This window comes from Equus caballus, chromosome 1 (assembly GCF_041296265.1).
Source record: "Equus caballus isolate H_3958 breed thoroughbred chromosome 1, TB-T2T, whole genome shotgun sequence".
NCBI lineage: Eukaryota > Metazoa > Chordata > Mammalia > Perissodactyla > Equidae > Equus > Equus caballus.
In genome coordinates, this window is record NC_091684.1 from 125371738 (window position 1) to 125387522 (window position 15785).

General features: G+C 38.7%; 1 protein-coding gene across 6 annotated transcripts in view; it reads right to left on the reverse strand.

Annotated features, from left to right (window-relative positions):
• The window catches only part of HERC2 (HECT and RLD domain containing E3 ubiquitin protein ligase 2), a 256159-nt gene that overhangs the window by 17010 nt on the left and 223364 nt on the right, over positions 1–15785 (reverse strand). For all 6 annotated transcript variants that reach the window (XM_070231475.1, XM_023652120.2, XM_023652115.2 and 3 more), the window contains exons 79-83: positions 14525–14739; positions 3388–3565; positions 2674–2835; positions 436–527; positions 113–252 (exon numbers count right to left, since the gene is read on the reverse strand). In XM_070231475.1, the coding sequence (XP_070087576.1) occupies positions 113–252; positions 436–527; positions 2674–2835; positions 3388–3565; positions 14525–14739 (787 nt within the window). The remainder of the gene's footprint in view (positions 1–112; positions 253–435; positions 528–2673; positions 2836–3387; positions 3566–14524; positions 14740–15785) is intronic.

Sequence of the window (15785 nt, forward strand, 5' to 3'; positions counted from 1 at the left end):
TTCTCAGGATATAGTACCATTGCCCCCCTACCTTACAGCTGCATATATTATCCCTGAGCAGACCACTTAGATTTAAAGAGCTCTGTGTTGCAACATTGGGCCTCCCACCTACCGTCCTCAGTGCAGCATACACAGTGTAGGGAGCCGGTGGCAATGGCAATGACTTTCTTCCCCTGCAGCCCTTGGACCTGCCGAGGTCTTCTGACATGGTCGTCGGATCCGTGGCCCAGCCTGTGATAATCACCTTTGCCCCTGCACACAAGGAAACATGGAACTGAGGAGCACAAGGCCATCTCATTTACCACCCTGCCTCACCTTCCTGGCACAAGCACAGCCTGCCATAAAAGTTACATTTCAATCTACAAAAAACACAGTTAATGTAACTTCAAATTAACAAGCTAGTTTTGATGGGATTAAACAAAGAATCTCACATACCAAGTATAAACAGCACCAGATTTGGTAAGGGCGACAGAAAACTGGGATCCACATTCCACTTTAACCACTCCAAGGCCTGTGAGAGAATCGATCTGCAAAGGGAAAAGGTTCAATAAGACCTACTCAGTCAAGCCTTTAGCTGACTGCTGCACCCACCCAGTGACTGGACTAAATCTAATGAAGAACTCTGAAAACCTTTACCCATGTCAAATATCTTTTACACCTTAAAATCCTACTCCACTTAACCACATAAGCATTCTCGGGAGGAGCAGGACCACCTGGCTCTGAAGGCACCCATGCTGACACAAGGCCATGAGCCATGCCACTGCACCATGTGACCCACCATGTTACTAGAAATAAGACATTTCACAGTTGAAGGTCTGTGATCATTTTCCCCCAGAATTCACTCTCCCAACCCCATTTCTCTTTGTGATGTGGTAACCCCATTCTCCAGCAAGCCCTGTACTTCCTATCTGCCCTCCCACCCTCTTAGATGCCTGAGGCCCACAGGGGAGGAGCAGCAGACAACAGGGCAGGGTATGGCCAAGAGGACCAGTATTCTGGCCTTCAGACACTCACTGTCCATCTGTCCAAGTTTATCCAATTACACATTACTGACCTTGGTCATGCCAGTACTGGAACCTATCTCCAACCTGCAAGCTCAGGAGTCCGACCCTTCACAGCCAGCACCCTGAGGTCTCATTGGAGCTCACTTACCTAGCTGTCATCTTTCCTCACCCATCAAGTTATGCTCCTTTATCTGGGACTGTTTTCAGACTGAAGTTCTCATATTTAATTTTAAATTTAAATCCATTAAAACCTAATTCTCTCAATCAGTTCTCTCTTCATCCTACCCTTGGCACTATCACATCAGTAGTGGCCTCCATCTCCCGCAATGCCCAACATCCTAATCCTTGAAGGTGCAAAGCCTTGGTCTAAAGCCTCCTTAGCATAAGAAAGTCTATAACAATTTTTTCATAAATATGGAAATCCCAAGTAATCCCTAACATGGTTAAAATACCATATCCCCATAAGGGGAAAAGAGCAGGAGCTAATAAGGACAAGAAGGCAGCCCTAAGCCCCTGGTTGGCTGGCAGCACCTGCCCGGGTGCAGGGGTACAGTGCGGCCTCTAGGCACGTGCTCTCCACCAGGCTTTCACTCTAGGCAGCACCTACCAAAACCACTCTCTGCAGTGATGGAAACATGCTGTGCCAACAATGCCCAGTACGGAAGCACCAGCAACACGCAGCTCCTGAGCACATGAAATGTGGCTAGTGCAAGTGAGTAGGCGAATTTTAATTTTACTTACTCTTAACTGATTTAAACTTTAAACAGCCACGTGTGGCCACAGGCAGCACAGCCCTAGGAAGAAATGCTACACAGTTCTGGCTCAGGCTCTTGTTGATCTGACAGGCATGCTGTCCCTGACAGGGGACACAGGAACTGTGAGGGTCTCTGTTCTGCACGTGCAGTCTCAGAGCCCCAGCAAGACAGGATGCTAAGCAGAGATGGCTTCTAATTTTCTTTCACAAGCACCCACACCCCCAAGTCCACAGCCAATCACCTCAGCTAAATGGCCCTGTCATGTTCATGCATTGCAGGCCACTAAGCAGTCAGTACCTGATCTAAATACATCAACAAACTTAACCTTTGCCAACTACCCATTCACAAAGGCAAAAGACAGTCTCGCAAAATTAAGAAACTGCTGAATAACTTAGCTCGGGTTGAGCAAAGGAATCTGGCCCCTGACCCAAGCCTACCGGCTCTTAGTTTCTCACAGGATGTCCTCTGGCTAAGCCAGACGCAATCCTTTCAGCAAGTACTATTACATTCCACAGCTAGAGTTCTCTGCAAATTGAAGAGTGTGAACAGTCTGTTATCCTTTTCTTCAAACAGGTCTACATACTAAATAAAACCACAGGCTCTGTGGCACCCAATAGATTACACACATTTCTCAAGAGAGCACAAATAGCACCTAAAGTATCTTAATACCTTTGGTCCTTTCACTCACTTTTTACCCAATTACCCATTATGTTTTCTGCAAAGAAGGTAAAGATGAGGTTAGACAACTCCTGAGAAGCACAAAGAATGAGACAGGGTGGTGAGCCCAGGGGGTCTATGGGGACTCTGTGCACTGTGGACGGTGCCCATGAGCAGCCTGAGTTCCAGAGACCTCACACTCGCAGGTCAGGAGAGCAGGGAAAGGCGCCCTTCTCTCTCTGTGTAAAAAGAAATACCTTCATGGGCACTTTACAGCCATCACTGCCTCCTCTGCCGAGCTTGCCGTAGTCCCCATCCCCCCAGGACCAGACAGTGTCATCGTCAGTGAGGCAGAGGGTCTGGGCGTCTCCACTGCCACAAGCAACGTCAACCACACGGTGGCCCTGCAGCGCCTCCACCTTCAGAAAAAGGAGCATCAGGGTTATCTGACTGCAACAGAAAGGAGGCTTCCCCAAGGAAAGGCTGTAAAATGCTATGATTCTTTGTGTGGCGGTGCCTGTTTTAAGTCTTTACAGAGAACAGGTAATTTTAATAATCCTGTAAAACAAAACAGAAAACATCTTCATCTATTTGAACTATAAGCCTCTAAACTGTAGGAGGCAGGAATTAGTATCGCCAAGGAGCCAGTCCTACCACGCCAGGAAGGCTGCTTATTCTCTCCATTGCCTCACTCAAAATGTAGCGGCAGTTCTAGAAGACAAAGCATTTGGCTGATGCCAAGGAATATTTACTAGTAGAAATAAAAGGATATTTCAAATACTATTCTGTTTAAATGACCCATGGAATACATATCAAGCATCAAGATGGTTTCTATTTCCACCAAAGCTACTTTGTAAATAATAAGGCCATGACCATCAACTCTAAAACTAAAAAGAATCTGGGATAGGAAATACTTTTGACTTCTAAAAGTTATAACGACCACGGCAAGCTGCCCCTCCAGGCCTTCTCACCAGCTTTGGCTTTAACTGGTCCTCACTGTCGCTGTGCCCCAGGCGGCCATAGCGACCTTTGCCCCATGTGTAGAGGTCCCCGGCTGCGGTGACACAGGCACTGTGGGCTCCGCCAGCAGCAACGTCAACCAACTCAATTCCTCTCAGAGACTCAATGACACGAGGGCGGTCACATGGACTGCAAAAAAGGTCACCAAATATAAGTGAAATATAGTTTAATTCTTAAATTATTAAGTATTAGGCTTTTGGTTTTCAACTCACTTATTCAATGTATACTTCTCGATCTACCTTCTTCGAATCAGTTGTTAAATCAATCAAAAGAATCATTCAGATCTGAATGCAAAATTTCATAACTTTCTACCCCCTCCTTTTGTACAAGCTGCCCTAACGCCAAAGAATAGGAGACTTGCAGTCTAAATCAGGGGCTGGAAGACTAGTGCCCACACATGGGCCAAGCATGACCCATAGCCTGTTTTTGAAAGGCCAGTGAGCTGAGAACGGGTTTTACATTTTTAAAGGGCTGTAAAAAAAAAAAAAACCTGAAAGAAACATATACATCAGAGACCATACGTAGCTGGCCTAAAATATTTATTACTACTTGGCCCTTTACAGAAACAGGCTGCCCACCCTCACTATAAATCATCATTTCATTTAAGGAGTTTTTTGGTTTGTTTTTTTTTAATTTTTATTTTTTTCGGATGTACATCATATTTCAAATTCTGTATACATTACATCATGTTCACCACCCAAACTATTTAAGGAGTTTTATTGTATGAATGTCAAGTAGTCTACAATGTGGCAAGCACTGATAACAAATTTGTTTTCCTATTACTGAGTTTTGAAAGCTCTTTATAATTTTCGATAAGATCTTAGACACATGATCGCAAATATGCTTTCCCAGTCTGTAGCATGTCTGTTTAATTTCTTAATAGCGTCTTTTGAAGAGCAGAAGTTCACAATTTTTATGAAGTCTAATTTGTCCTATTTTTCTTTACTGGATTGTGCTTTTGCAGTTCTAGCTAAAAATCTTTGACCTAAGGTCATAAAGGTTTTCTCTCATGTTTTCTTCTAGAAGTTTTTAGTTTTTACACTTATGACTATGAATCATTTTGAGTTAATTTTGGATATAGCACAAGACAAGAATTTAAGTTTATTGCTTGCCATATGGTTATCCAATTGTTCAAAACCATTTGTTGAAAATACTATCTTTTTTCCAATAAATTATCTTTGCACTTTTGTAAATTCTGCATTGGAAACTGTGAGGGAGAAATCAAGTTTCATTTTTTCCACACTCATTGTGTCAGTATTTGTGGATACATTTCTGGACTTCCTATTCTGCTCCACTGATATATTTCTTGCTCTACAGCAATACTACACTGTCTTGATAAATGTAGCTTTAAAATGAGGCTTGAAGTCAGATAGTGTCAGTCCTCCAACTTTGTTCCTCATTCCCAAAGTTGTTTTAACTATTCTAGGTACTCTGTATTTCCATATGAATTTTACACTCAGCTTGTCAATTTCTACAGAAATTTTGATTGAGAACGGGTTGACCCTATAGGTTAATTTGGGGAAAGCCAACACCTCAACAATATTGAGTCTTCCAATCCATGAACACAGTATACTCCTCCCTTACTTTAGGTCTTTTAAAATTTCTCTCAGCAATATTTTGTAATTTTCTGTCTATAATTCATTCACATTTTTTGGTAAAATTTTTCCCTTACTATCTCAGTTTTGCGGGGAGGGCATTGTAGTGGTACTTTTAAATTTCAATTTCTGATTGCATACGTACATGTATAAAGACATACAATTGACTTATTTTTTATTTATTTATTTATTAAGATTGGCAACTGAGCTAACACCTGTTGCCAATCTTTTTTTTTTTCTCTTTCTTCTCCTCAAAGTCCCCCAGTACACAACTGTATATTCTTGGTTGTAGGTCCCTCTGGTTGTGTTACATGGGACGCCACCTCAACACGGCTTGAAGAGCAGTACCATGTCTGCGCCCAGGATCCAAACCAGCAAAATCCCAGGCTGCTGAAGCAGAGCACACAAACTTAACCACTCAGCCACGGGGCCGGCCCCTGACTTTTATTTATTGATCTCCTATCCTGCAACCCTCCCAACCTCGCTATTAATTCTGCTAACTTTTTTGTAGATACCTTCAGATTTTCTACATAAACAATCATATTTTGTATAAATAGACAGTTTTAATTCTCTTTCCAATCCGAATGTCGCTTCTTACTTTGCGCTGCTATAGTGCACTTGCTAAATCTGCAGAACAATGCTGAATAGAAGTGGTGACAGCAGACGTCCTTGCCTCGTTCCTGAAGTCAGGGAAAGCTTTTAGTCTGTCACCATTCAGTACCGCATAAGCTCTAGGTTTAACAGAGAACCCCTTTATCAAGTTAAGGAAGTTCTTTCATTCCTAGATTGCTGAAAATTTTTATCAGAAACAGAGGTTGAAGTTTGCCAAATGCTTTTTGTCCTCCTTCATCCACCGAAATGATGTATGATTTTTCTTTTTTATGTCAATTTTCCAACGTTAAAATCATTACGCAACTTCTGGCATAAATCTCACTTGGTCATGTTGTATTATCCTTTTATATATTGTTGTATTTAATGCTCTTAAAAGTTAAGCATTTTTACATCTACGTTTATGAAGGATACTGATATTTTCCTAATAATAGCTGAGTCTGGTTTTGATGTAAAAATAAAGCTGTCCTCAAAAAAATGAGTTGGGGAGAATTCCCTCCTCAATTTTCTGACATAGTTTGGGAGGAACTGGTATCATACTGGTATTATCTGTTACCCACACATGTGGTAGAAATAACCAGTCATCTGGCCCTGGGAAATTCAATTTCTTAAATAGACACAGGGCTATTTGAGTCATCTGTTTCTTCTTCAATGAGCTTTAAAAGTACGTGTCCTTTGAGGAACTTGTCCATTTCATCTAAAAAGTCGAATTTGTTGGCATAAAGTCGTTCATTCTACTTCATCTGTCAATAACTGTACATTCAGCAGTGATGAAAAGTCCTTCATTCCTGATATTGCTATAATTTGCATATTCTTGTTTTTCTTGATCAGTCTAGATGGAGGTTTCTTCAATTATATTGACTTTTTCAAAGAACCAACTTTTTTCTTTGATTTTACTCTATTTTTCTGTTTTCTATTTCATGGATTCTTGCTCTGATCTTTCTTATTTCCTTTCTTCTGTTTACTTGGGGTTGCATTTGTCCTTCTTACTCTAGCTTCTTAAGGTATAAGCTGAAGTCATTGTTTAGAGACCATTTTTCTTTTATAAATGACACATTTCGTGCCATAAATCTCCTTCTAAGAATCCTAACTGCTTTTGCTGGATCCCACACTTTTTATATGTTTTCATTTTCACGCAGTTCAAAATTATTTCTAATTTACCTATGATTCCTTCTTTGATGCACTAGTTATTTAAAATTATTTTATTTACTTTGCAAATATTAAGAGGATTTTCCACAGACTTCATTATTATTGATTTCTAATTAATTCCATTGTGGTCAGAAAATACATTTTGTATAACTTGAATTCTTTTTTTTTTTTTTTAATGAGGAAGACTACTCCTGAGCTGACATCTGTTGCCAATCTTCCTCTTTTGGCCTGAGGAAGATTGTCACTGAGCTAACATCTGTGTCAATTCTCCTTCACTTTATGTGGGATGCCACCACAGCATGGCTTGATGAGTGTGCCAGGTCTATACCTGGGACCCGAACCTGCAAACCATGGGCCACTGAAAAGGAGTGCACCAACTTAACCACTACGCCACCAGGCTGGCCCCTATAACTTGAAACCTTTTGATTTATGAGATTTGTCTTCTGGCCCAAATTATGATTTTTATTGGTAATTGTACCATGTGCACTTGAAAAGAATGTGCTTTCATAAAGCAGAGAGTTTTATAAATGGTAATTAGATCCAGTTGGTTGATAGAGCTGTTCAAGTCTTCTGATTTTCTACCTGTTCTATCAGTTATTGAGGAAGGGGTATCAAAATCTCCAACTGTAACTGTGGATTTGTTATTTCTCCTTGCGGCTCTGTTATTTTGTTTAATTTCAAGTATTTGGAAGGTCTTTTATTGTAAATATTTAGGATTATTATGTCCTCTTGATGAACTGACCACGTCATCATTATAAAATGACCCTTTTTATCTCTGTCAATACTCTTTGCTGTGAAATCTACTTTGTTGATTTGACACATGTACATATTGTGAAATGATTACCATAAGGTTAATTGAAACCTCCATCACATTACATAATTAATTTGCTTTTTTTTGTGGTGAGAACATTTAAAACTTACAATCTTAGCAACTTTCAAGAACATAATATACTACTGTTAACCATAATTACCATACTACACATTAGATCCCCAAAATTTATTCACAACTTATAAGTGGAAGTTTGTACCCTTGACCAACATCTCCCCATTTCCCCACTCCCCAGCTGGTGGCAACCAGTAATCTACTTTCTATTTCTATGAGTTCAGCTTTTTTAGATTCCACAGGTAAGTGAGATCATAGTTTTTATCTTTCTCTGACTCATTTCACTTAGGATAACGTCCTCAAGGTTCATCCATGTTGTTGCAAATGGCAGGGTTTCCTTTTTGTGGCTGAATAATATTCCACAGAAATAAATATATATATATAACATTTTTTCAGTTTGGATTATTTTTTTACGAGGTAACAATGGTTTATCACATTATATAAATTTCAGGTGTACATCATATTTCGATTTCTGTGTAGACTACATCATGTTCACCACCCAAAGACTAACTACCATCTACCACCACACATATGTGCCCAGTCACCCCTTTCGTCCAACTCTCTCCCCCACCTAGCCTCTGGTAACCACCAATCTAATCTCTGTATCTATCTGTTTGTTTCTCTTTGTTGTTTTTATCTTCTATTTATGAGTGAGATCATATAGTATTTGACTTTCTCTCTCTGACTCATTTTACTTAGCATAATACCCTCAAGGTCCATCTGTGCTGTCCCAAATGGCAAGATTTCATCTTTTTTTATAGCTGAGTAGTATTCTATCGTGCATATATACCACATCTTCTTTATCCATTCATCCTTTGATGGGCACATAGGTTGTTTCCAAGTCTTCACTATTGTGAATAATGCTGCAATGAACATAGGGCTGCATACATCTTTAAGCTTTGGTATTTTCATGTTCTTTCGATAAATACCCAGCAGCAGAATGGCTGGAGCATATGGTAGTTCTATTCTTGACATTTGAGGAATCTCCACTGAGGAATTTTCCATAGTGGCTGCACCAGTGTGCATTCCCGCCAGCAGTGAATGAGAGTTCTCTTTTCTCCATTATCTCTGCAACACTCGTTATTTCTTGTCTTGTTAACTATAGAGATTCTGTTAAGTGTGAGATCATACCTCACTGTAGTTTTGATTTACATTCCCCTAATAATTAGTGATATTGAACATCTTTTCAGATATCTGTTGGCTATCTATATATCTTCCTTGGAAAAACGTCTGCTCAGATCTGTTGCCCATTTTTTAAATGCGTTGTCTATTTATTTGCTGTTCAGATATATGCGTTCCTTATATATTTTAGATATTAACCCCATATCAGTTATATAATTTGCAAATATTTTTTCTCATTTCATAGGTTGTCTTTCATTTCATTGACGGTTTCTCTTCCTGTGCAGAAGCTTTTTAGTTTGACGTAGCCTCACTTGTTTACTTTTGCTTTTGTTCCTTGTGTTTTGGATGTCATACCCAAAAAATCTTCGCCAAGACCAATGTCGGGGAGCTTTTTCCCTGTTTTCCTCCGGGAGTTATGTTTTCTTCCAGGAGATTCATGATTTCAGCTATTACATTTAAGTTTTTAAGATATTTTGAGGTAATTTTTGTGAGTAGAGTAAGATAGGGGTCCAATTTCAGTGTTTTGCATTTGAATATCCAATTTTCCCCAACACTACCAAAGAGATGCATGCCTAATAATTTTTTCTTAATGAGGTCATGAGAGTTTATAACATTGTGAAATTTCAGTAGTAGATTCTTATTTGTCACTCACCATATAAATATGTCCCTTCACCCTTGTGCCTACCCCCAACCCACTTCCCCTCTGGGAAACACTAAGCTGTTTTTTTTGTCCGTGTGTTAGTTTATCTTCCACATATGGGTGAAATATACTGTTTGTCTTTCTCTGTATGGCTTATTTCGCTTAACATAGTACCCTGAAGGTCCATCCACACTGTTGCGAATGGCAGGATTTTGTCTTTTTTTATGGCTGAGTACTATTCCATTGTATATACATACCACATCTTCTTTATCCACTCATCAGTTGATGGGCACTTGGGCTGCTTCCAAGTCTTGGCTATAGTGAATACTGCTTCAGTGAACATAGGGGTGCATAAATCTCTTTGTGTTGTTGATTTCATGTTCTTCGGATAAATATCCAGTGGTGGAATAGCTGGATCATATGGTATTTCTATTTTTAATTTTTTGAGAAATCTCCATACTGTTTTCCATAGTGGCTGCACCAATTTGCATTTCCACCAGCAGTGTATGAGGGTTCCCTTTTCTCCACATCCTATCCAACATTGTTATCTTTTGTCTTGATGACTATAACCATTCTTATGGATGAAAGGTGCTATCTTAGTGTAGTTTTGATCTGCATTTCCTTCATGATTAGTGATGTCGGATATCTTTACGTGCGCCTGTTGACAATTTGCATATCTTTTTTGGAAAAATGTCTGTTTATATCCTCTGCCCATTTTCTGATCAAGCTGTTTTCTTATTGTTCAGTTGTGTGAGTTCTTGATCTATTGTGGAGATTAACCCCTTGTGAGATATGATTTGCAAATATTTTCTCCAAGTTGGTGGGTTGTCTTTTCGTTTTGTTCCTGGTTTCTTTAGCCTTGCAGAAGCTCTTTAGTCTGATGAAGTCCCACTTGTTTCCTTTTTCTTTTGTTTCCCTTGTCTGAGAAGACATGGTATTTGAAAAAATCCTTCCAAGACTGATGAGAAAGTGTACTGCCTATATTTTCTTCTAAGAGATTTATGGTTTCATGTCTTACCTTCAAATCTTTTATCCATTTTGAGTTAATTTTAGTCTACTTGCATTCTTTTGCATGTGGCTCTCCAATTTTCCCAACACTATTTATTGAAGAGACTTTCCTTTCTCCATTGTATCCTCTTTGCTCCTTTGTCAAAGATTAGCTGTCCGTAGATGTGTGGTTTTATTTCTGGGCTTTCAATCCTGTTCCATTGATCTGTATGCATGTTTTTGTACGAGTACCATGCTTTTTTGTTTTTTTTGTTTGTTTGTTTGTTTTGTTTTTTAATAGGTAAAGCACAGATTTTTTTTTTTTTTTTTAAAGATTTTATTTTTTCCTTTTTCTCCCCAAAGCCCCCTGGTACATAGTTGTGTATTCTTCGTTGTGGGTTCCTCTAGTTGTGGCATGTGGGATGCTGCCTCAGCGTGGTCTGACGAGCAGTGCCATGTCCGCGCCCAGGATTCGAACCGACGAAACACTGGGCCGCCTGCAGCAGAGCGCGCGAACTTAACCACTCGGCCACGGGGCCAGCCCCGAGTACCATGCTTTTTTGATTACTGTAGTTTTGTAGGATATTTTGAAGTCAGGGATTGTGATGCCTCCAGCTTTGTTCTTCTTTCTCAGGATTGCTTTAGCTATACGCGGTCGCTCGTTGCCTCATATGAATTTTAGGATTCTTTGTTCCATTTCCATGAACAATGTCATTGGGATTCTGATTGGGATTGCACTGAATCTGTAGATTGCTTTAGGCAGTATTGACCTTTTAACTATATTTATTCTTCCAATCCATGTGCATAGAATATCTTTAAATTTCTTTATATGGTCATCAATTTCTTTCAATAATGTCTTATAATTTTCATTGTATAGGTCTTTCACTTCCTTGGATAAATTTATTCCTAGATATTTTACTCTTTTTGTTGCAATTGTAAATGGGTTTGTATTCTTGAATTCTCTTTCTGTTAATTCATTAATAGAGTATAGAAATGCCAATGACTTTTCTAAGCTGATTTCACACCCTGCAACTTCACTGTAGTTGTTGATTATTTCTAATAGTTTTTCAATAGATTCTTTAGGGTTTTCTACATATAAAATGATGACATCTGCAAACAAGAAGAGTTTCACTTCTTCACTGACTATTTGGACTCCTTTTATTTGTTTTTCTTGCCTAATTGCTCTGGCAAAAACTTCCAGCACTATGTTGAAAAAGAGTGGCAAGAGTGGGCACCCCATCTTGTCCCTGTTCTCAGAGGAAGGACTTTCAGTTTTTCTCCAATGAGTATTATGTTGGCTGTGGGTCTGTCATATATGGCCTTTGTTATGTTAAGGTTCTTTCCTTCTTTACCCATTTTATTGTGGTTTTTTTATTATAAATGGATGTTGGATCCTGTCAAATGCTTTTTTCACATCTATTAAGATAATCAAGTGAGCTTTATTCTTCATTTTGTTAATGTGGTATATCACATTCATTGATTTGCAGATATTGAACCATCTCTGTGTTCCTGGTATAAATTCCACTTGAACATGGAGTATGATCTTTTCAATATATTGTTGTATGCTGTTTGCCAATATTTTGTTGAGGATTTTTGCATCTGTGTTCATCAGTGATATCGGCCTGTAATTTTCCTTCTTTGTGTTGTCCTTCTCTGGCTTTCAGTTCAGGGTGATGTCGGCCTCGTGGGGTATTAGGAAGTGTGCTGTCTTCTTCAATTTTTTTGGAATAGTTTGAGAAGGATGGGTATTAAATCTTCTTTGAATGTTTGGTAGAATTCTCCAGAGAAACGATTTTGTCCCGGATTTTTATTTTTTGGGAGGTTTTTGATTATTGTTTTCAATCTCCTTATTTGTGATTGGTCAATTCAGATTCTCTCTTTCTTCTTGGCTGTTCTGGGAGGTTGTACGAGTCTAAGAATTTACACATTTCTTCTAAATTGTCCAAATTTGTTGGCATATAGTTTTCCAGAGTATTCTCTTATAATCCTTTGCATTTCAGTGGTACCTACTGTAATTTCTCCTCTTTCACTTCTAATTTTATTTATTTGAACTTTCTCTCTTTTCTTCTTTTGTGTCTGGCTAAGAGTTTGTCAATTTTGTTTATCTTCTCAAATAACCAGCTTTGTGTCATCGATCTTTCCTGTTGTTTTTTTGTTGTTGTTTCAATTTCATTTATTTCTGCTCTAATTTTTATTATTTCTCTCCTTCTGCTGACTTTGGGCTTTGTTTGCTGTTCTTTTTCTAATTCTTTTAGGTGTAGCTTAAGATTGCTCATTTGAGGTTTTTCTTGTTTGTTAAGGTGGCCCTGTATTGTGATGAATTTCCCTCTTAAGACTGCTTTTGCTGCATCCCATATGAGTTGGTACGGTGTATTTTCATTTTCATTTGTCTCCAGATATTTTTGATTTCTCCTTTAATCTCTTCAGTGATCCTTTGGTTATTCAGTAGCCTGTTGTTTAGTCTCCACATGTTTGTCACTTTCCCAGCATTTTCTTGTAGTCAATTTCCAGTTTCATAGTTTTATGGTTAAAAAAACGCTTGATATGATTCTAATCATCTTAAATTTATTGAGGCTTGCCTTGTTTCCCAACAGATGGTCTATCCTTGAGAATGCTCCATGTGCACTTGAGAAGAATGTGTATTTTGCTGTTTTTGGATGGAGTGTTCCATATATATTTATTAAGTTCATCTGGTCTAGTTTTTCATTTATATCCACCATTTCCTTGTTGCCTTTCTGTCTGGACCATCTATCCATTGAAGTAAATGGGGTGTTCAGGTCCCCTACCACTATTGCGGTGTTGTTAATATCCCCTTTTAGGTGTGTTAGTAGCTTCCTTATGTACTTTGGTGCTCCTGTGTTGGGTGCACAGATATTTATAAGTGTTATGTCTTCTTGGTGGAGTGTCCCTTTTATCATTATATACTGCCCCCCTTTGTCTCCCGTTACCTGTTTTGTCTTGAAGTCTACTTTGTCTGCTATAAGTATGGCAACACCTGCTTTCTTTGCCATTGGCTTGGAGTATCACCTTCCATCCCTTCACTGTGAGCCTGTCTTTGTCTTTAGAGCTAAGATGTGTTTCCTGGAGGCAGCATATTGTTGGTTCTTGTTTTTCAATCCATCCCGCCACTGTCTTTTTTTTTTTTTTGAGGACCATTAGCCCTGAGCTAACATCTGCCGCCAATACTCCTCCTTTTGCTGAGGAAGACTGGCCTTGAGCTAACATCCACGCCCATCTTCCTTGCTGCCCTTAATATTTTTTCTTTGTCATTAACTTTTGCCAGCTTTACTAGTATACATCCTGGAGAAGGTCTTTTAACATTGATATAATCAGGAGTTCTGATACCTTCTTTGACTTGTATTTCCAGCTCCTTCCCCAGGTTTGGGAAGTTCTCAGCTATTATTTCTTTGAACTCTGGGAACTGTTCCTTCTAATCCTTCAGGTGCTTTGTTCCTTGGCCTCTTAGGTAGTCTCCTCAAACACGAGATTGTCAGTATTCACCTATGCAGATCACTGTAGGGACTTCACTGCCTACTATCCAGTGTCTTCAGGCCTGCTGGTTCATACTGTTTGTCTGGTACTAAAATTATTTCAGACATGAAGGTCCCTCTTACTCCAACTTGGCAGGTAGTTACCACTAGTTTTTAAAAACTAGTGGGTTTGGTTGCTTTGTTTACAAAACCCTTTCCCCTCACACCTGCCATTTCCTCTGTATTTACACAGTTTTAGTATCATGCACGCTAACAAAATGCTAATTGCAACTAGGAGGATGACTCGGGATCAAGGGAAGGTGACCTGGGGAGAAGGACAAAAAGAAGCTCACCAAACTTAGTACTTGAAGCCAAAACTCAAAACTGATTTACCCCAAAGCGGGTCATGTAGGCAAGCCCACATATTGTCACATGAACTCGTTTCTGCCACGAGTCATTAACATTTAATTTGAGTAAATGTTGTTCTGAAAAACAAAACACCAATACACTACACAATAAACAAACAAGAAAAGGAAAATACAACATTGAAAATAACAAAGCACTAATACACTACACAATAAACAAACAAGAAAAGGAAAATACAACATTGAAAATAACGTTTTGATGTAATACCTTCTGTTGCCATGCCCCAACTTTCCATCTTCTGCCTCACCCCAAGAGTAAACTTCGCCTTCTGAAGAGAGGGCAAGACAGTGTTTTCCTCCTGAGTTCACAGCTACTTTCTTAATAAACACATGCTGAATGGATTCAAGTAATGTTGGGGTAGATACAGACTCTGTCCCTCCAATTCCTAGTCTGCCGCCTGCACCATACCCGGTGGCATACAGCTAAGACAAAAAAAGTAATATAAGCATCAGATTTTTATCTAAAATTCCTAAATTTTAGTAAATAATAAACTCAATCAATGCTCTAGACATTTTTACCACAGTGAAATGAAATTTGACAATCACATAAATGTTTAAGACTTCGTGTTTTATCAGAGCTCTAAAAATGAAAGAAAAAGTTATGATTATTAGAAATCTCAAATTCACAAAATGTATTTTGAAAATAAGGTCTTTTTCCTGGAAGCATTTCTATTTTTGTCTAGAATATCAACTACAATTATTATCACGAAAAATAAAAAAGATTTAATTATCTACTATATGTAAAATCCTGATAATAAATCCCACAGAAAAATTATTAACATATTTAATATTTCAGTAAGGCAGCATATAAATTACCCAGAATATACTATTTTTCTTTCACTCTAAGCAGGTAATTGTTTTGAGACACCAAACATCTTTACCATCAATAAAAAAAAAAATCAGACTGCCATTTCAAAATGCATGTCAAACATCCCTCCTATACAATTAAATGCTGTTTTAAATGTGTTGCTGCACTGACACAACAGTAAGGCAACCTCAAGGACTAAAACAAGAAGTGAAACCAAGAACTCAGGTGGATAAATGAGCCCCAAAGCCAGCTTCACTGGGAAGGTTTTGAGGATCCGGAGTACACAGGGTATGGCAGGTGAGATGCCAAGCCTAAAGGGAGAGTCTCTGTAGAAAGGTGAGGTTCCAAAGGGCTATACCCTCATTCAGACTGAGAATGAGAACTAAGAAGACAACAATGAGGAAAGCTGTCTTTCTCAATCTTAGCACTGAAAAAGAAGGGGGCGAAATTTCTCCTGAGAACTCATAATCACAAAAGTAGATTGTTAAAAGTTATTCTGTCTGAACTTATGCTACCTATTGTCTAAATTCCTTAGGTAGAGGATTTAGCTTACATTGTATTAGGTTGGTAGTAACCCAGGGTTGTACATTCTCTCTGATGAATGATTTCAAACTAGGACTCAAAGGGTTTCTATACAAAATTTTCCAAGGAAAAATCACTC